Source organism: Podarcis filfolensis (assembly GCF_964270895.1).
Source record: "Podarcis filfolensis genome assembly, chromosome: 6".
Classification (NCBI taxonomy): Eukaryota; Metazoa; Chordata; class Lepidosauria; order Squamata; family Lacertidae; genus Podarcis; species Podarcis filfolensis.
In genome coordinates, this window is record NC_139609.1 from 47,793,355 (window position 1) to 47,815,648 (window position 22,294).

Below are 22,294 nucleotides of genomic sequence, written 5' to 3' on the forward strand. Positions count from 1 at the left end.
ATTTCCAAGAATGATTTTTAAAATATTTGTTTTCATTACACATATACGATAGCATTGCATTCCATGTTTATCAGACAAGGAGTTTCCCCAGGTTCTCATGTCAATATGGTACCTTCAAGTGGGTGAAACTCATTGGCATCTGCACAGCACTGCAGATGGGTATAACTCAGGTGCAATGACTGGCAGGGTCTGACTCACCTGCCTCAGCGGAGATCTTTTCTGCCCCAGCAGCAATCGTAAGCAAATGAAGTCCTCAGTGTTATTACAATGCAAGGGGTACCTTACACCTCCTAAATATAAGCACAAAGTTCCATTTCTGTTGTGCCAAGTATTTCATGTTGAAAAGATCCACACACAGGACACAACAGTAAGCCATGGCACTACTTATGAAGCTGTCCCAAGAACCCATCTTATTCTCCAGTGTGTCACTTTTGAATGTTAGTGCACTAGAGAAAGAAAAGAGTAATGCTAAGAACAAAATCAAATGGAAAGTAATCTGAATGAAAAGAGAAATGAACATCCCATTTTTGGCTACCCGAGATCATAAAACCTTTTAAAATCAATCCTGAGTTCACTTGGCATCCTCAGTTATCTATTACGATCCTGTCCAAGGCTGACTTTTTGTTTCCAGTGATGTTTATTCAAAGTTGCTTTCCTTCCACCAGCTGGACTGCTCTTAAGCACCAGGAGTAATAGATCAACTGCAGGGCCTTAAACCAAGATCCTCTCCCTCCCCATTTCCCCCTTCTAAAGAGGTCTTCAATGGAGAGAAATGCTGTGTTTCTACAGATGTTCCGAATAATTTTTTTCATTCTCTAATGTGCTGCAAAGCATCCATGACCACGATATATAATTAAATAGTAGATTTTATTGCAATAGTCAAACATGCAAAACAAAATGATTTTGTAGGTAGATTATAAATTAAATTGTATCCACAAAGTGTACAAAAATAAAGGGCTAAGTCAATATACAACAGAGCTAAGTTCTATGGGGGGGCTCCCTTCAGGTAGAGCCAGCTCAACCAGACACCCGTACAGGTTTTGGTAAGTCACACTGATCATGTCAGCATGGAGTGGGGTGGGGTGAGGAATAGGAAAAAGGCAGGCAACTCCCCATATGCACCAACCTGCGGAGAGGGATTGAAGCATCCAGTGCTTTTTTTCTAAAAAAAATGTTTAGGGGTACTCTTGTTTTGGCTGCTCCCCCTCCTACTCACCCCCTTCCTCCCAACAACCCCCAGACAAGGGACTCGAGGCAGCGCTGGCACTGAGAGGACTGGAAGGCCCCCAGCGACGTGGGGTCCGCTTCAGCGAGGAGGGGCGAGCGCTTGCAGGCTGGCTCTAACCCGGCAAGAGGAGGAGGAGGAGCAGAGCCATCGCCTCCACCGCGGCTGCCCCCAGACTCCCCTCCCTGGGCACCAGTGGGGAGAATGATGGAGCTCCAGTCCGCACTGCTACTGCGGAGACAGCTGGCATGTCGATTTGTCCGTTGGTCAGTCAGGGCAAAGCAAAATGTTTAGGGGTATGTGTCCCCCTCTGTCCCCATAGAAAAAAAGCACTGGAAGTATTATATCACCATTCTCCATAGCCATGCACCTTTTTTCCCAGCCATTTACAGCAGCATATGGGTCTTCGCTAGTCTCCTGTGTTGTGCTGGTATTTTGTGTTGTGGAATAAAGGCCATGTTGATTCCCATTTATACTCCATGGAGATGGGAGTCTTATTATTTGCAAATGAATGCAACCGGAGCCTTTGAAAGCCACCAGCAGCATTCTGGGCCATTTACTCTCCTAGAGAGTATTTCAGGATGGCAGGTATCAAAGCCAGTGGAAAGCCCCCTCAACTCTACTGTGGCAGAGACCGTATTTAGAAGACAGAAACGCTGATGGTTTTTCTCCCCACCCCACCCCCAGTCTTTGATTCAGTTATTACCGGCTTTCAATATAAAAGCTGCTTGTGCTATTACAGAAGCTTCATATCAAACCACTTTTCATTTATGTACACACTACAGATTCCAGCTCGGTAGAGTCAAAGAATTAATCACACGGCATGCCTCAGGCCCGAGAAATGTTTGATTGATGTGGACACAGGTTAATGAAAGGTTGCTATGTGTGCCGTTCTCTTGCCCCCTGCCAGGGTGATAGTCCTAGCCTTCTATCCCAGTCATTTCTCATCCAGGCGGCAATAAAGGTACATCGCTACAGCCATTGCTGCAACCTGGAAAGAGGAGAAAAAGCTTGAGTTTCTACACATCCCATCCAAGTGCTTTACACAGGCATTGTAGAATTAAAGAAAGTGAAGGCAGCTCCTTGTGCTCCTTATTACATCGAAGAGGAAGCAGGATAACACTGTAAACAAAGACCTGGCACAGCCTTAAAAAGAGAGAAGATTTGATCAAATTTCTAGCCTGCAATTTAAGATCAGAGAACCATCCAATTCAGGATGAGAGGAGCTCCCTGCCCACACATTAACAACTAGTTTCCACCATATGAGAGAGCAATATATTCCTCCAAAATTCTTGGGGTTTTTTCCCCCCTGGGCCAAAAGAAGCCAACACCATGCCAAGGAAGTCTGCCCAGCAAGGACAAGGCCAGGCTCCTCCACACACAATACAGTAGCACTTGCACATCTGTTGTGCAATATGATAGTCACCTGGAAGAGGTTTCTGGTGTGGGAGCTTGGGTAAGGGATCAAGTCTTTAAGAATCCAACAGCACACATGCTCCTCCCTACCCTAGCACTGCTTATTCCTTTCTCCTCTCACATCTTACAGGACTATTCACATCACTATATATCTAACTGTGAAGTAGTAACATGCTGCCCAGTGTGAAATGGGTTCTAGAATGAACAGCCACGGGTTGCTCTTTAGGCCTAAGCTTCAAATATCCTGTGGCATGCAAGCAAGAAAAGGTGCCAGGATTATGATGGTGGTAACCTTTTCATCATCAAGTGGTCACCGGGTACATGACTAGGAACCACAACCAGCAATAACATCTACCGTTACATCTCATCATTGGGGGCAAATGCTTCAGTACAAAGAGCGTCGTCTTTCGTGGCCACCAGGTCACAACAGTTGAATGCAGCAGCAGCACAAATCCGTTCAGTCAACCTACCTCCAATGCACAGATCCCAGCTGCAACTCCACCTACTACACCAGCATTCTTGCGTATTTCGGACAGCAACTGAGGGAAGCAGCCCTAGGAATTTTTTGAAAAAGAAAATAGTATAAAATGTAAGTCAAATCCACTGCAACGCCGTTTGACATGATCAAGCAAGTGACACAAATCAGAAATGAGTAATAGTTCCCCTTAGAGGAATTTCATAGGGAAATTACCCAGATGCTCCATGAAGACTTTGATTTTTGGGGAGAGGGTGGGTTCAATCATTTGGCAAAACTCACTGACCAAGGCCACGGGAAGCAAAGAGGGAGAAAAGTATTACCTACATGCAAAGCTGCAGAGGTTTCCAGGTGCTAGCCAGAGTCAGCAACAACTTTAGACTGTAGTAGCACTAGATGGCCAGTCGTCACAGACGACACCCAGGAGCAAGGCCAAAGGACACCCACCCATCATTATATATTTCAAAATGTTTACACCCCACCATTTAAAAACAAAACACACATTTTAATACACATATTGGGGGCAGCAGTACAGTCCTCTACTAACCATCAAAGGTGGTGAGGGGAAATGCAACAGACCCACTTAAAATTTGTTGTGGTTCCCCAGAAATCTCATCCCCAGAGACTCTGGGAAGTCCCCCAAATCTGCCAGCAGATTCTAGTTCAGCTGGAATTCACCAAAAGTTTTGTGTAGAATGCTTCTCAGCAGTGAGATTGACAGCTTGTCGGAAGATGAACTGTTACCCTCATGGCAAGACAGAGGCTTCATAAATACCCAGCATCTTCCCTCAACACACAAGAGTCAGCAAAGGTTATTTCCTGCCTATTCACCGTCCTTCACATCAAAATGTAGTGAGAAAAACAACAGCACTCATTTGTTTTCTTACTGGCATATCTTTTGTCCGGGCGTAGTCTTCAGTGCAACGAGGCACACTTCCACAGCAGAATGGTGGATACTCATTGTTCTTCTCAAAGTAGTAGGAACCAGTGAAGTCTGTGTAATTCATTAGACCACAGCATTTCAACTGAAGAGGAGAATGTAAAGAAAGAGAAAAAAGGGGGGTAACTCACCACAGTATAGCCTTTACATCCTAGACTCCTAAATGGCAACTGGTAATCAACTAATTGTCCCAGTGTCTCATTAAGAGAGCCTTTTCTTCAAGACGGAGAAGAACTATGTGGTAACTTACACAACAATGACCCCTCTGGGACATGAATCTGCAAAGAACTGGAAATGAATGATTCATACTTACTCTAACACTCCCTCACATTCTTTCTAGAAACTGTAAATACAATGTACATACACAGAGTTCTTACACATCATGCACTACAAGACCCAACATTTCAACCAATTGAGCATGTCTCTTAAAATTAAGAGATTTTGTGAATACATCAGCAACAACCATTTTGCTTTCACATTATTGCGTATTTATTATTTATTTATTTATTTATTTATTTATTTATTTATTTTTCAATTAGCAATCATCGTACCTCAGATTAACCTCATTGGCTATGATACTGCCACTGTGCAAAGCTGCAATATTGCAACTGTATCAAATTTTGTTTCACACTTTCTCTCATGTTTCAGAACTTTATGTCCACATGTTTTGTTCTACCCTTAAACTGATCAGACTCTGCCATTGAAATGGTTGCTTGATTGTCTTCTGCTACCTGTATTGGAAGTACACACTTGACTCCTATGTCAGTAAGAATTTTTACGTAACATACCAATTCATTACATAGATCTGATATGCCTTTATTTTCAGCCTCTGTGGAAGAATTAGCTACACTCCCTTGTTTTCTGGAGTTTTACCCAACTAGGGAATTGCCAAATTTAAACACTAATCCAGGCACTGATTTTCTGCCTGGTAAATTTGCCCAATCGCTGTCTACAAAACACTTTAGTTCCTCTGGTCCTGAGGACAACAACTTAAGACAATAATCACATGTTCCTTGTAGATATGTGAAAACATGATTTAACCCTTTCCAAGCCACTTCAGTAGGATTACTTACAAACCTACTCAATATTCCAAGAGAATAACTGATATCTGGCCTACTCCATTGAGAAATATACATCAAACTTCCAATAGCAGCATGATACAACTCAGCATCTATTTGCTTTGTACACTCCCCCTCAGTCTTGAGACTTTGCAATCTTGCATATTGTACTTCTCAAATAACTTGCATATTGTACTTCTCAAATAACTGAGCTATTTTGTCTCGTTGACTTAGGGCCTTCTCGGTAGTGACACCCGCCCTGTGGAACGCCCTTCCACCAGATGTCAAAGAGAAAAATAACTACCAAACTTTTAGAAGACATCTGAAGGCAGCCCTGTTTAGGGAAGCTTTTAATGTTTAATAGGTTATTGCATTTTAGTGTTCTGTTGGAAGCTGCCCAGAGTGGCTGGGGAAACCCAGCCAGATGGGTGGGGTATAAATAAATAATAATAATAATAATTATTATTATTATTATTATTATTATTATTATTATTATTATTCCACCCTCAAATAATTTTATTCACTTTTTCCACATTCAAAATAAAGAACCCAAGATGGCAATGCAGGATGTGAAAGAGGGATCACTTTGCAGCTTAAAAAAACAAAGAGCAATCCAACAGCCTTGCCTCCTAGGGTTACCCATTCCTCCAACATATTAACACAGGCAGCCCTTGCAGCTATCTGACTAGGACAGCAGCCCAAGCATTAGGACCTAGAGTTCACTAAGATTCTTCCCTTGCTTGTTATGTGTCATGGCACTGGAATGGGCCTTTCAGCTAACACAGCAACCCTAGGCTCAAACTTTCTTCTAGGCAACTAAGCCTTCAGGATCAGACAACCCAGCTTGCTCCCAATAGTTATTACGTATATATAGTATCTCCCTATTCTCCATGTATTCTCCAATAAGGCCGGCTCCACTGCAATGATAATCTCAGCTGTCCTGGTGGGCAGTTCTATCCTGAACATTCAGGAACTGAAATTACTATTCACCTTCAAAATTGGTTCTCCAGCTTCTGACATGTATTAAAACCCCTTGTAAACTCTTACTGCTCTTCTCTAAATGGTCTCTTTGTACCCACTTCATCATTTGCAAATAAAAGCCACACCCAGTAGTTTTAAAAGACAGGCTGAGTCCAAGAATAAGAATGCCATTGTCCCCTTTGGTATTGTGCAGGCTACTATAAAAACAACCCTGGAACGTACTTGGGTTTCCATCTAAGTCAAGCAGAATACCAAGGACAATCAATCATCACTGCCACTTTACCAATTCTTCATAGTCCCAAGCTGTTCTGTGGGCCAACTTACATCTTCCATTGTTTTGTTCCATACTGTAGTGAGGTCAGGGGACTTCCCATACTCTTTTTTCAATAACTGTGTCACTGTTCCTTGAAGTATAGTCTCGGCCTGGAAGGAGGTGGGAGATAATGGACAACAGCATGTCAGAACACACTGGTAAACTCAAATCCCAAATTGCAGGCAGTGCACATCCCGAACAAGATCTGTTGGGATCAGTAACCTGAATTCCTTTTCTAAAGAGCAACATTTTTGGAGCTTTTGTATATTTAGGGTTGTATATATTTAGGGTTGCCATATTTTGAAGAGCAAAAAAAGAGGACGCTATGATGACTCTCACTTAAAATACTCTTACTATATGTAGGCTATAGAAGCTGTGATATTGCTGAGGGGGGACAGGAGAAGAGAAGAGGAAAGCAAGTCTTCAGCCATCTGTTATGTCTATATCTCATCCAGAAAGTATAGCCAGAGACATTTTGGCAAATTACAAAATCCACCCAGACAGAAATTTTACCCCTGAAAAGGAGGGCATGTCCTAGAAAGAGAGGACACATGGCAACCCTATTAACCCCTAAGCCTTAAAAGCCAATCTGGTCTAAACCCTATGCCTTAAAGGCCAAACTTTAATATCTTTTTTTATCTGTCTGCCCCATTCTTTTTATGATATGGGGCTGTGGGGTAAGAAGGGCCCCAGATCTTCCCTGCCTTATTTCCCCTCCCCCATACTCTCACCCAATTCACCTTTAGAATAGCCAGGTTCGCTTTTGGTAAAACTGCCTGAAGTTCCCCTCATTATATTATTTAGTAGTAGTAGAAGTAGTAGTTGTTGTTGTTATACACCGCCCATCATCCAAAGATCTCAGGGTGGTTCACAAGATAAAAAAAGATATTAAAGTTTGGCCCAGTCACCTTCCATTTTATACATGAGCAAACATGGCTGTTCAGTTACTTTTAGGCTGCATACATCCTATAATTTTAAAGCACATTGGAAGCACATTGTTCCTCCTCAAATAATTCTAGGAACTATAGTTCACCCCTCACAGAGTTACAATTCCCAGCAACCCAGCAAGGAATTCAGGCTATGCTACCTGTGGATAACAACTAATTTTTTTTTGTCAGGGATACACACAGCAACAACATGATATATTGCTAGGAAAAGCAGGAACTGAAAACAGATCGTTCTGAAAATGGGAGGCTGAAGTGCAAATATTAAACCATGACAAACAAAGCTGGTCTTTTGACTCTTATTTACATTTAAGTTAAAGAACCCTTGCAGGAGGGGGGGGAGAGAAGGTTTCAGGTTTCCTTCACCCTTAATTCCCTTTTGATGTTAACAATTAGGATCTCCCTGAAGCTCTTGCAAATTAGCCAGACCCATGATTCTGTGTGTATCAGCAAAATAATCAAAAGTTTAAATGAATTTAAACAAAACCCAGTTTGTTTCTAGACAGATGAAAGTCCAAACTAGGAGCAGCCATCTCTTCTTATAGGTCAAGAAAATCATCCTGGTATAAATTTAAATTCTCAATAAATAAATAAATAAATAAATAAATGGGAAAGTCTCTTTGTATTGCCACATATGCCTTTATTTGGAGATTTGTGTACCACCCCAACCTAGAAGTTCCAAACCATTAAGTAAATTAAAACCAATTTATTGCATGAAGGTATTTAATGTTCCCAAATGCAACATACAAAAACCATTAAGATATGTCAATGTCCAAAACACTGATGTAGGGATTTTGCTGCTTACAAGAAACTTTGGCTTGAACTACTCTTTGTAGCATTTCTCAACTGCACACCTTCCCCTAAAAGAGCCATGTGATACAGTGGTTGGAGTGTTGTTCAAGGGCTTGGGAGACCAGGGTTAAAATACTGTACCCACTCCACCATGAAGCTCAGCAGGAGACTCTGGGCCAGTCACGGTCTCTCAGCCTAACCTACCTCACAGGATTGTTGTGAGGGTAAAGTGGGGAGGGAAAGGCCCATGTCTGTAACCCTGAGCTACTTGGAGGTTCTAAATGTAATTGTGAATAAATAAATAATAGCATAGCATTATTTCAGCAGAGGCTAGGAAATAAGGTGTGTGTTTTGTTTTGTTTTGTTTTGTTTTGTTTTGTTTTGTTTTGTTTTCCCCCAATACTGAAAGCCTATCACTCAAAGAGGGAGTGTTTTGAGACTTACAAAGGCACTTACACCAAATGCTTTGAAGCAGCCGGAAGCTGAAACATCTACAGGCTAGGACAGCTGCTTCAAGACTAAGCCACTTGTTCCATACTCATCCCTCTACTCCATGTTACTTACAAGAGAAGTGTAGACCAGGGCCACCACTGCAGCAGCAACTTCTATTATGAAGATGATCAGGACAATTGAGAAGAACTAGGAGGGAAGAGAGCATAGGGTCAGATTGTTCACTCCATAAAGTGTCAAATACAAGAAAAAGGCAAGGACTGTTTGGATCGCTTGGACAAGTGTGCTATACAGCTATCTTACCTTTCCAAGGATACCTAGCTACAAGTCTTCAAGAATTTGCAAATGGCACAAAGAGGGACTATCAACACCATGTTCTAGTGGGGATTTTCCACTGCTCTGGACTTCCTTATGTAGTATGAGGAGACACAGACCTGGATCTCCCACAAGAAAGAGACGCAAGCACTTCTTCAAATCATAGCCTGGCTTCCTAGATCTTTCAGCATACTGAAACACATTTTCATCTCAGTGCACCAGTTCTGACTTTTCTCAGATCACTCTAGAACACATATATAGCCACAACTTCCTCATCAGATGAGAAGGCTTAATATTCACATGTCTGTTTTCTCTTAGCAAGAAGAGGAAGGAAGTGGGGATCAAGAAACATGAAGGCAACTCCAAGTGCCACTATTCTATCTATGGGTAACAGATTTGATGACTTAGGATCCCTTCCTTCCTGAGTCAAGCATTCAGACAGGTTGTCTGACCCAGGGGTAGCCAACCTGGCACCTTCCAGATTGGTTGTTGACTACAGCTCCCATCATTCCTGGCCCCTGGCTATGCTGCCTGGGGCTGATGGAAGCTGAGACTCCAACATCATCTGGAGGGCCACATATTAGCCAACCCTGCTATAAGAGGGCAGGTTTCCCCAATGTCTTCAATGCTAAAGTTTATCAACATGCACTTTTCCTAAAAGCAACACAACTGTACACATCTGCAGCAGGCAAGAGATGGAAATTGCTTAATGTCTGCATTTTACCATGATGAGGAGGCACTTGCTCTCCTTCTGAGCGCCACAGCATCCTAGGAAGCCCAACAAAAACAGGACGGCTCCAATGGCAATGAGAAGGTAGCCCACATTCACAAACTGCAGGACACTGGAGGACAAAGGGCCAAACGTGCTGACAAAGTTGCTACTGTCAACACTGACCCAGATCCCAATGCCCAGGAGTGCTCCTCCGCCAATCTAGGAAAGAAAGAAAATAGAGTTATTTCAAAATGTAGGTACTGGAAACACACGCAGTGACCCATAATTATGACACTTGAAGCCTATGCAACAGATGGCACCCACCTAGCTGCAAACAGCTCACTAGGCTACATATTGTACGTAGCCTGTCAAGTTGAAGCACTAGACACCTTCCCCTCCACCCCATTTTTGCAGTCCCAGGCAGGCAACAGAAAATGAGATTCACGAGACCTTCATAGGTCATCCTACATAGCTGAAGGGCTGCATTTAACTTGGCAAGGCACAAGGTGTGCAGGTTTGCTGTACCTGAACCAGACAGGTTAGTGGAGACAACCTTTACAACTATTATTAGCCATATAAAAGACTCTATACAACAACAGCTGCCCTTTGAAGCTTTTTCTTTAAAAAAAGAATGAAACCTCACAAGACATTAGGAAATGTAGGCTTCTGCCTGCCAGCCATCATTGGCAAGAGTGCAAGCCTTCTCCTATTCATTTTATTAATAAGACAAAGAGCCACCCCAACGTTGAGAGTGCTTAGGGAAACAATTGGGACTATCAGTAGTAACTATTAATTCCAGGGCATTTCCTAATTTTTCTTGGTTCTCATCAACAAGAATGTCTAGTCATGAAGATGCAGGGGGTCAAGAGTCCACAGATCAAGTTTGCATGAATTTTGGCTTTTGTTTCATACACAATTGTACCAGAATGTTGTTAATCTCTATTTCATCACCTAAGGCTATGCTAGGGACATGTGACCAGAATATCCTTAAAAGAATTAAACTGCCAATACAGAGGCCCTGGATCAGTTTAGGACCGTGATCTTGGAAGTGCTGGGTGGGCTGTCTATATGTTTCCCCTGCGGAGTAGATAGCAAACTGGGAGAAGTGGCACAGGCAAAACTTTCTCCCCACCACAGTCCCATTATGATTTGTGGGTTAAGACAGCTTATTTGCTTTTTTTTAATGGAACAACCTGATCATAATTCTCCCATATCATTTCTATCTTGTGAAGTACAGAGGGACAACGTATGTAGGAACTCATTGTTCACTGGTTTCTAGAGTTCAAACAAATAAACTGCTTTTGGGGGAGGGAGAAGCAGCAGAGAGAGATGCAGAAAACAACAACATATCCTTGGTTTCGTCCACATTATTTATGCAGTACTCTCGGTAGGTATATACCTGTGTTTTGCAATGCCTTTTTTATTTTGTAAAATGCACTGTGACCATTTTTAGGGAAGGGCAGTATAGATATCCCTTAATAAACCAACCATCAAATAAATACTGGTGCAGGTATTCTGAAGGGATTGGGACCTTAATGGGAAAGACAAGCCACACACACCTTGTTGAACAGAGGTTCAACAGGCACCACTTTTGTGTTTTAATTTCATCTATCATATCTATAACAGCTAGGAACCTACCCTTTTTCACACAACAAATAGTTTTAGTTGACTCCTATGTCAGGAATAGAATATTGGAATAAGCAACTGGAAGGGCAATGCTATTAGGCCACAATCCTATTTAATTGGGAATAAACCCCACTGAACTGAGCAGGAGTCACTCCTGACTAGACATGTATAGGACTGTTAGTGGCTGAAGAAGCACAGCCTTCTCCTCTTGGCTAAGGAGAGACAGGTTAATTCTAAGTTTAGAACAAGGGTGTCAAAACCAGACAGGACTTCTAAGAGCTGTGTGGATGATGTTTCTGCAGGTGCAGCTTCTTACACCTGTATGGCAAGGTGTGCTTTGCCAAAACTCCCTCTTCTACCTAATCATTAGTGGTTTGCGAATTATTTGCAAACGTTCCAAGGTCTCTTGAATTACAGCAAGCAAAGAGGTTGAAGAGTCCCAACACAACAAGAGTCTTTGTCCACTTCCTGATTCCGTCTCTAGGCAAGTCATATCAAAAACCCGCTCCCAAGGCCTTGGTCCCAGTCCTTTGTTTATTTAAAAAAGTGAAGTATGCATTTGGCACCATGCAGAAATGGTCCCAAGCCTTTCAAAGCAATTATCCTTGGCCGGAGCTGCCAGTTTTGTTTGCCCTCAAATAAAAGGGCAGGGCGGGCACTGATTCGGTACACACTGAAGAGCAGATTCCAGGTAGGACCTTGTTCATGAAGTGGAGGAAGAGTCAAGACAGCGGTGTTCCACCTTTGTCCTTTGGCAAAGGTGAAAGAGCCAAAGATCAGCTATGGCAGTGGGGCAATGATGGGGCAGGGCCAGAGGCAAAAATGAGCAGGGCAATGAATGCGAAATTCACCCTTGCACAGATGCAGTGGTGGATTTTCATGCTCCGGCACCGGGGGGTGGCGGAGAGCAGGCAGGGGTGGGGCTGGCATGTGTCCTGGGGCAGGGCACGCCACCTATAGGGGCGTGGCATGCGTCCTGGGGGTATGGCATGCCGCCTGTAGGGGTATGGCACCCAGCACAGGTGGGGGAAACAGCCGTGATGGCACCCTACCGGGATCACACTGCCAGGGGCGGTGCACTCCCACTGCACGCCTCTTCCTCTGCCAGTGCACAGAGGGCTAGTTTCTACACACACCCATTTGTCTCCATCCAGGCAAGCAAAATGCATTATCAGAATTCAGAATTCATTTCAGCCAGGCAAAAACACTCAAGAAGGATGCAAAGCAGGGCCAGTAAAGTGTGTCACCTGAGGGCCAGAAGGCTTATAGGGCTGTATTTGCCCCCCTCCATGGTGCCCGAGATTCTCTACACCTGCACTTTACTAGAGCAGGTCTTACTTTACACATGAACCCAACCCCATACCATCAGAAGCCCTTGTATATATACAGCTGTGTGTATATATACACAGAGGACTCTGTCCACATCATCAGGAAGCAACAGGTGGCAGGGTTCCTGCTCACGTGGAAAGAGCCCTCCATGCTTATATGTACAAGGGTTCTGCTCAGAAACCACATGATCATGCAAAGGGGGAAATGCCATTCATAGTCACTGAGCATGCAACCTCACTGCTTGAATCTACCAAATCCCTATTGTCAACCTCTCCCACGTAATTCTTTACCAAGAAGCTTGGTAAAGATAAGAGCAACAAGGGATATTGTTTCCTCTGCTTTCAAGACTCTGAATCAGCAACCCCCTTTATGAATCTTCCCTTTAAAGAGGAAGTTGCTCCATTCCAAGAACTCTGTCCCCTTGCCAGAGTCTGTTGAAGAAGCCCATTTTGGATCCTGAGGGCAGGAATTAAGGACCACTTCTCTCATGTGAAGACATCTTCCCTATACAGATAAGAGAAGTGGCATATACACTACCACATATGATTACCATACAAATTGATGCCAGGAAGGCATAGCTGGCACAAACTATCAATGAAGCAATAGAGACAATGTGTGTCGTCTTCATGAGGATGTGCAGAGATGCAACACATGACGGTTCCCCATGTAGACAGCAGCCCCCCAGGTTATAAACAGATCGTCTTAGATGCCCATAGCCCAATCTCTTCTTCTGCACTACCCCACAAATGTAGTAAGAAAGCACTGAAGATATACCCCCATAGTCTACTATTGTATTCATTATATTTTAATATTCCTGTTTATAAACCCAGCATTTGTCAGCACTTACTGACTGGCCTGCCCTGTGTATTATTTTACTGTTATTTATATTATTTATTAAATTTGTATATTGCCCTTCATCTGCAGATCTCAGGGCAGTAAACAATCTTCCTTTGGGAAACCCAAAGGAGTTCATTTAAAACTGGAGCTAATTCAGGACAAAACTTTTGAGATGATTTGGGTTGCATTCAACTAACTAACTTTTATTTATAGCAAACCCATGGAAATTAATAGACCTAAGTTAGGCATGGCCATTAATTTCAGCAAGGTCAACTCCAAGTAAAAATTAGTTAAATGCAAGCCCTCAGATTTGGTTCTTTTGGAATAAAGGTCACTGGAAGCTAATGGTGTTATCTGTGGTGTGAAATTTACTTACACTTAAAGGTAAAGGGACCCATGCCCATTAGGTCCAGTCATGGATGACTCTGAGGTTGCAGTGCTCATCTCGCTTTACTGGCCAAGGGAGCCGGCGTACAGCTTCCGGGTCATGTGGCCAGCATGACTAAGCCGCTTCTGGAGAACCAGAGCAGCGCACGGAAATGCCATTTACCTTCCCACCAGAGCGGTACCTATTATCTACTTGCACTTTGACGTGCTTTCAAACTGCTAAGTTGGCAGGAGCAGGGACTGAGCAAAGGGAGCTCACCCCGTTGTGGGGATTTGAACCGCGGACCTTCTGACTGGCAAGCCTAGGCTCTGTGGTTTAACCCACAGCGCCACCCGCTTATACTTACATACTAGCTAATAATAAAAGGGAAGGTTCACAGAATTAACACACCAACAGATCTTTCTCCCCCATTAAGTTTTAGGGGGGAAAGGGTCCAGGGCTTTGGACTCTACACAGACACTAGTCCCAAGGCTGCTGGATTGTTCTCTCTCGCCACCCACTCAGACCCTGAGATCATCACTTCCAGTTGGTTGAAGTGGGAAGACAGACAGTTCTTCAATTCAACTTCCAGAGCTGTCTCCAGCTAGTTTCTATGGCAACAGTTTGGCCCAAACTTACTAACAAAGTAGATACTGAACAGACCTGGCTAAGCTATTTACCCAACAAAAGGACTAGTTTGGCCATCAACAGTCTCTCTTTCTGCAGAATCCAATCTTATAGCTAGAACAAAAAAGCCGAAAACCTATTTAGTCCAACTGCAAACTTATTACAGAATCTTGCAACACGCCATGGAGCTATTGCTCCGAACATACATACAGATTTCTAAAGCCCTAGATCCCCTCCAACCTACATAGGGCACTCAACATAATGCAGATCACCTCACAAGAACTCACTTCAGCTAGAGCCCCAGTGCATTTAGGGAGCCACTTGGAAGCTATTCCTGTGGGCTTGCAGGTAGATGAAAAAAGGCAGAGTATGCCAAAGGAATAGGCTTGAGCCAACATAAGAGACTTCCTTGAGAGTATTGCCATTGAGGCACCAGCGGAGTGTGTAGGAGGGCGGCTGCACAGCTTGTAGAAACCCTATTAACAGGGCAAACATGAAACCAACACGACACCCACAGAAACCATAAAACCCACTCAGCCTGTCCAGAGACAAGGAAGGAGGCTTGAGAATACATTTTAATGAGCACTTTGGCTTGCGTCATGATAGTGTTCAAGCTACCCATTGCCGTTTTGTGGGCTTGGCCTGCCATTCCATGAAGGCACACCCGTCATCTGGGATCATAAACCACAACCGAATATCACGGTGCTGCATGTGTTTGCCCCATGGGTGTGGCAGCTGAAGAGGCAGCCAAAGTCAGAGGACGTTCCCCACAAGCCAAGCCCCGCATTAGGCAACCGCTCCATGTTGTTCAGTACAAGGTTTATCTGTGAACCAAAACAGCTGTAACTTGTGTAGGTGGACAGATTCTGGATTCCTTGAATGTGCTGTGCAGGACACTGAAAGGCGCAGTAAACCAGGTCCAGCACAGAATCAGAAAAGGCCAGCAGGTCATGTGATACAGACTCTTGAGATGTTTATCCTGAGATAAAAGGCACACCTAGGTGAGATTCACACAGTTACTTGGCCTGTAGGGGAAACACATAAAGGTAGCCCTTTGGTATCACCGATCTCCAGCTTTATCTGGTTGTGCCCTAAGACTATTCACAGGCTGTACTTATGGTATGTCTCAGGCACAGTATTTGTAGTTAAAACTCTTCAGTAGCATCAGGGTTCAACAGGTAAAGACCATTGTTCTGATCACTAGAATTGTTACAACAATGACGTGCATCTTGTTAACAAATTATATACGGGAAGCACACTGCCAAAGAGAAAACCTAATATTTCTTAAAGTAAGATTTGTCCTGTTACCAGTCCTTCTGTTTGGGGATCAGCATGCAGTACAGTGCTAACCCTATTTTCTTAAAAAGTAGGATTGCTGCCTATACTATATTTTGGCAGTGTACACACCATATGTTTAAACCACATTTCTGCCCCTGCAAATAATAAATAAATCATGGGTTTACTCCTCACAGAGGTGTAATTCCCAGCACCCTTAACCAACCACAGTTCCCTGGATTCTTTTTTGGGTGGCGGCGGGGTGTGTGTGTGATTTATGTGCTTTAAATGTATGGTATGTATATTGTCTATATCTCTCAAGATCTTTAAAAATACAGACGTGGGGGCTTTAGTAGAGTTACCTAGAAAGCCTTTAGTAGAGTTTACCTATAGTAGGTAAACTACCTATTTAGTAGAGTTACCTATAAAGAAAAACTAGGCATCTTATAGGGTTTGCCTCACCAAGTTATACTTTTACAAGACCAGCTACCTGATGCATAGGGAGAAAAGGGTTAATACTTACCACAATGGCCAGGTTAAATAAGACCATCATGACCTTCAAGAAAGTGAAGCAGCTCATCTTGATTGCTATAAAAATTTAAGGAGAAAGTTAACTAACAGCAACTCAAAAGCCTCTTAGTTTAAAGAGGTCTAATCCCAACTCATGATCCAGACATTTGGGCACAGGGTTAGTACATGGTCCAAAGCAAAGAAGGTTTACTATGAATTCTCATTGGAAGATTCAATGTAGTAAGCATGCTCCAAATTACACCTTCAGAAGCAGGTGGAACTTATGCAAGAGTACACATAATCCAACATGACCCTCATGCACACAGACACAGACACACACACACACACACACACACACACACACACACAGAGAGAGAGAGAGAGAGAGAGAGAGAGAGAGAGAGAGAGAAACTGCTATGTTCTTCTTCAACTATCTTGAATCAAATCCTCTTTTAGATACATATTTTAGGAAACTTCCTCCCCAATACATTCTACAGAGCCTTAGAAAGATACTTTAGTAAATGAAGAAGAAAGCACACCAGAAACAGAACTTTAAGCATCTCTGGTGCCAACAGCACCTTTTGCCATAAGGGAGGGAACCAGTTAATGCCATTTTACCAGGGCAGCAGTGAGGGAAGCAAACATCTGGTGAACTGAGGACTTTGAAAAAGATCTTTCCCCTCAACCTCACTTTGCTATCTCCACCTGGGAAGGAATCAAAACAGGGAGCCACAAGACATTTGGTACCATCAATAGTACTTGGTATTCCTGATCCATCGAAATAGTAGCCTAGTCGTTTACTTTTGTGAACCATGTCAGTTAAAGCAGCAGCTTTACAAACCTTGTACGGTCAATTTTAATAAAAGGCAATTTCTCCTCTTCACATTCCTCTGTAATTTTTGTGGGAAGATTTCAAGGAGGAACCACACTGAAACAAGCCACCCTTAAACGAGGTTTCTGCTTTAAAGGAAGAGACTTGAATCTACTTCGCACACGGATGCCAGTAAACACAGATAAAACACACATCAGTCTCCTTCTTCAACAACAAAACCTTTACAGACCAAAGAAGTTCCCTAGACTCACCTTAAAAGGCAACAACCAACTCGAGAAAAAGACCTGGACAACTCCCAGCTACCTTTCCAGTAGGCAAAGCAGTCAGCTTTTAAAGTAAACTGAACCAGCTGTTGTTTCAGGCTATAATAAATATCCCTTCAGCCTATAAGATGTATCCCTTTTTCAGGCCAATCAAATCTCTTTAAGGGCAAAAACCACACCTCTCTAGCACTTTAATTTTTTTTAAAAAAAATTAAGCAACAGGGAGTAGACTAGTTTTCTTTATTCTTTACTGCCCTCTGATGGCTGTAGGTGAATATTTATTAATGCATAAGAATTTTTAAATGCACTTGCACGTACACCAAGGGCAGCAAAGTCCTGCTACCTGGAAGAGTGTGTGTGTGTGTGTGTGTGTGTGTGTGAGAGAGAGAGAGAGAGAGAGAGAGAGTTTCTGTGCATGTAAGTGCAGTGCCAACAGCAGAAATGGAAACTGCTGCCATAGCAGTACATTCCACACCCAGCCATGGTCCTCCCTGCCTTTGCAAGTGACAGCCTCTGGCGGTGGAATTAAAGGAGGAGCATAATAAGCCATGAGAGGAAGATACACAGTGCTAGACATGCTGGCTTGCTCAAGCCACTCATTCTGCTGCCACTGATGCCAGCAGACATGCTGCCCATGCTGACACCCTGCATGAGCTTCCCAACCACTGTTGTCAACAAGTCCACAAAACCACCACCAGGCCACAAGAGTATATTCAGGGGCCAGGTACAGTGGCAGAGCTTCATGCTCCAGCACTGGGGGGTGGAGAGCAGGCGGGGGCAGGGCTGGCACGCGCCCTGGGGGCATGGCACGCCGCCCACAGAGGCGTGGTGTGCCGCCTGCGGGGGCATGGCACCCAGCACAGGTGGGGGGAATGGCCGCAATGGCACCCCACCGGAATCGCACTATCGGGGGCGGTGCACTCCCCCCGCACTCCTCTTCCTCCGCCAGTGGCTAGGTAGACTTACTTTCTCAAGTGATTTGCTCTACATGGACTGTGCCCTCCTGTGGCGCAACAGGTCAGTGTGTCTGGCTGTTATCCAGATGGTTGGTGGTTCAAGCCCACCCAGGGGCAGAATTCCTGCATTGAAGTACCTTAGATGACCCTTGGGGTCCCTTCGAACTCTACTGTTCTCTGATTCTATGACTTTAATATTAATGTATGCAGAATATAAATTCAAAGCTATGAAAGCAGTACCTGCACTGAGCCACTAGGAGGACCTCTGTCATCGCATAAAAAGCCGTGGAGTGCAACCATCTACATGTCAGATTTAAGCCTCACTAAATTCATTCCCTGCCATCTGAGACAATTGTCTCCATTGGCCATAATGGGCCAGCTCTGCTCCCAAGTCAAGAAATTTTTGGTAGCCTTTTGAAGTTGGGGACTGAAGAATGGCAGCTCACACTAAAACCATCTTAAATAGGCATTCCCAAAAGGCAACCATAGGGACTAGACTGGGAGAATGACACTCCCATCCCAGTATATAGGGACATTTAGAGCATACAGATTTTTAGCAGCCTTTTCCTATAAACAAAAACAGCTCTCCTGCATCAGACCAGAAGCTCATCTGGTCCAGCATCTTATTTCTCAACCACAGTGAGCAACCAGATGCTTACAGGATGTCCACAATCAAATTGTGAGCCAACCCACCCACACAGCAAGATGAGATGACCGCTGGATCCACAGGGACAGCAGATTCGACCTCCAAGGAATGCATCGCCCGCTGATGCGAAGGCTGTGGTGTGCTCCTTGGAGGCTGGATCTGCCTCTTCCTCAGCAGCCCACCCCCATGTGTCTGACAGCAACTCGGGCCTTGCCACTGCAAAGATTTCCTTGACCTCTGCTCCAACGTACATTAGCAACTCAAGCTTACAGACTTGAGCACACTTTACTCAGCAGTGTATACTGCGCAGCAGAAGAGGCTTGAGGCTGTAGATACATACTAAGCTACGCATTTATTAAACATAAATCAGGACAAAGAAACATGTCGTCTATCCTTGCCGTCTTCTCAGAAAGAGAGCCAAAAACAATAGCTATACAGAGCGGAAGTTCCGCTTACGCCAGCGATCTGTGCTGGAATGTAAACAGACATGTGACACGCAACAATCCCATGTCGGCAGCAAAAAGTGGAATGGAATCCCAACAGTGTCCTCCACAGTGGTCTCTTGGCAAATAGGAGGCGGTGCTGGTCTCCTCCCACCCCTAGGGATGAAATGGCAGGGACTTGTCTCTGGGGTCTCCTGGGCTCTGCACCTATCCAGCATGATTCAGAGCAGACCCTTCCACCTTGCCCCCATGGCAGCCTTTGATTCTCAGTACAACCATCAGGTGAGGTTGATCTAATTCCCCTCCTAGTTCCTAATGTATATTTTCAGTCACCTCCTTGCTTCCAATATAGATATTCACTCCCCGCCTTATTCCCAATGCAGATCTTCATTCATCCCTTCTTCCCTTGCAGGGAAGCGGGTACCATTTTGTGGTTTGCCTCAGGTACTAAAATTACTTGATCAGGCCCCAAATGAAGTCCATAGCCTTCTTCTGCTTTTGTTCCTCAGTAAGTGGTATTTAATGTTGCCTCTGATCTTAGAGATAGTACACAGCCATCCTGTTTCTCATAAGAACAAGGACAGAGGTCACAGAAAGAGTGGAGCAACAGTCACCTGTGGTGGCATTTCTGGGCCTCCTGCAAAGAGACCACGTGCTTTGCATGCAAAAGATCTCAGGATCTGGGACTTGCCTATCAGAATAGTTAAGATGAAGCTAGCTAGGCCAAATGTGTGGCAGTCCCATATGCATTTATCCAAGTAGTACTGCAATCTTGACAAACCTAACCTGTTTAACAGAAAACACCAGGCAGCCAATGGCATAAGATAAAAGTGAACCAAATCCATTTACCTGGGTTTGTGAAATGCAGTTGGTCTTCACTGCATTTCCAAATGTCCCAGATGTGTTCTGACTTCATCTGACAGTTAGCTAGTTGCCCCAATGGTGCAGCTTCCTCTAGATGCTCAGCTTTCTTCGAACCTAAGAAAAATCCCATTTCTACAGAAAGGGGACAGTCATTTTGAGGGAAGACAGAGACTAATTACTTTAAATGTCAGAGAGAACAATGAAGCAAGATTGTGTAGAACAGGTCACTGCCATGATCAGAGCTTGAGATGCTTTACTCAATGTAACTTTGAAGGATCATATGGTTGATCTATTTCAGATCTCTAGAAGGCTGCTTCAGGGTTTGCCCAAGTCTGCAAGTAGCTGTGGTCACAATACCAGGGCTGTTATTAGGGGATGGCCAAAACAGGGGCATAACTTGTGTATATTAGGGAAAGCATGAGAAAAAAGCATCCATTTGAGAACATGACATGCAAAGGTGTATTTAATTAAGGGAAATAGCTCGCAAAAATGTGTATATTGAGAGGAAATGTGACTAAAATGCTGCCAATTTTGGGTGAGAAAGAAAGAAAGAAAGAAAGAAAGAAAGAAAGAAAGAAAGAAACAGATACAGAAATGTTGGTAACTGAACTTAATTAAGACCAGAAACGTAAAAAACTGAATTTGACAAATTCATCAGTTGCTACTACAGGCCTTTGATCTAAATGGGAAGCGTATTCCAAAATTGCCCTGGGGCAGTTTTTACTCTAAAATAAAAGCTAAATTAAACACACCTGTCATCTATAGTTTGACCTGAGCCTAAGGTGATCAGGGATCTACTGCCCTTAGAGAGCTATCCACCCTTTGTGGGTGTCTACGCTCAACACATGGATGTCAAGGAGTGGAGCAATAGTAGAGCCCTGGAACACCTTAAATCACGTGGAGCCCCTTCATGCAGTTAGTGCACAAAGAGTCTCGTAAGCATGAACAAGGCCATTGGAGGTAATGAATCTGGTGCTCCTGAAAGGTGACCCAGGTCTTCTACATAGTTGTTCTGTATCTGTACTCATTCCTTACCAGGAATAAGGTATACAGAACTACTACATAGTTGTTCTGTATCTGTACTCATTCCTTACCAGACTCAGATACATGTCTGTAGATCACACTGTATGCAAGCTTAACACACCCCCTTCTAACACTGTGTCCACGTCCATTCATTCAAAACCACATTGACTTCCCTTTCCTATTACTTTCAGGCAGGTGGGAAGCCCTGTATATTCTGCCTCTAGGGCTTCCTAATCAAGTAATTCCCCAGCTGAGGTTGGAACAGATACCCCAGTCCTATGGCAGTTCATCTCCCACCCTTTTGGCCAGATAGCCTTGGCTCTCCCCCAGTTGACTTTATACAGCCTTCCTTTTGCAACACATCCCATTGCTACTGGACTACTGTATACAAAGTGCTAGTTACAGAATTCAGAAATGCAGAGGGGTTTTGCAAAATGAAGGCAGTCAAGCTTGTGGTTATGTGAGAATCTCATTACTCACCTACCCAACTGAACCAGCTCATGTCTTCATCTGATGCAAGGCTCCTGCACGGCTAATAAGGAGAAAGGGTTTCATTGGGAATTCTGATTCTTCTAGCCTTTTAAATTACAGCCTGCTGTCGAGTTCTGCTTTCTGTTTCAAATTCCTTTACACATCCAGTTTCACTTTACTGGAAAGGGGTGGTTTTGTTTTCCATGACTATTTTCTGGCATGAAGATCTAGGTTCCTAATGTCCTGACCAAAAAATGCTTCCTTTGTTCTTACTGTGAGATCATTTTTATCTAAAGTAAGTCAACTAACTACAAGTGCTTTATCAGCCAATAAGTGTAATATAGCCACTGATGCAGTATAGTCTATTAGGCACACAGAATCTCTCAATATGTTCCAAGCATGTTAAAAAAAACAATAAAAACCCATTCTTAACCATTCTGAAAACTGTATGGCAAGTGTTGCTTTCAGGTGAAGCAGAACACGTTGTGGGTAAATTAACGCACAAGAAACCCACTCACTGCATTTGAAAAAGAAAAATACCGTCAAAAGGCAATTCATCATTTTTGAGCCCATTTCTCACAAATGAACTTACTAGGTAACTTCC

At 43.6% G+C, this 22,294-nt stretch overlaps 1 protein-coding gene across 2 annotated transcripts; it reads right to left on the reverse strand.

Moving 5' to 3' along the window:
• Positions 1-848: 848 nt before the first annotated feature.
• Positions 849-21,801, reverse strand: TSPAN1 (tetraspanin 1). 2 transcript variants are annotated; one of them, XM_083620165.1, is made up of 9 exons: positions 21,700-21,801; positions 20,182-20,328; positions 16,206-16,270; positions 9,634-9,840; positions 8,709-8,783; positions 6,420-6,518; positions 4,004-4,141; positions 3,112-3,195; positions 849-2,216 (listed from the first exon to the last, which is right to left on the reverse strand). In XM_083620165.1, the coding sequence occupies exons 1-9, from the start codon at positions 21,719-21,721 to the stop codon at positions 2,163-2,165; spliced, it is 891 nt and encodes a 296-aa protein (XP_083476291.1). In that variant the 5' UTR covers positions 21,722-21,801; the 3' UTR covers positions 849-2,162. The 2 variants fall into 2 exon arrangements, with proteins under 2 accessions (XP_083476291.1, XP_083476292.1); XM_083620166.1 differs by lacking the exons at positions 20,182-20,328; positions 21,700-21,801 and adding an exon at positions 17,276-17,424.
• Positions 21,802-22,294: the final 493 nt, after the last annotated feature.

Coding starts and splice junctions, on each gene's coding strand:
- TSPAN1 (XM_083620165.1), bottom strand. CDS start 21,721: ATGAGCTGGTTCAGTTGGGTAG. Junction 6,519..8,708: donor CCCTGGTCTACACTTCTCTT/GTAAGTAACATG, acceptor ACCTCCTTCCAG/GCCGAGACTATACTTCAAGG. Junction 4,142..6,419: donor GGAACAAAACAATGGAAGAT/GTAAGTTGGCCC, acceptor TCTCCTCTTCAG/TTGAAATGCTGTGGTCTAAT.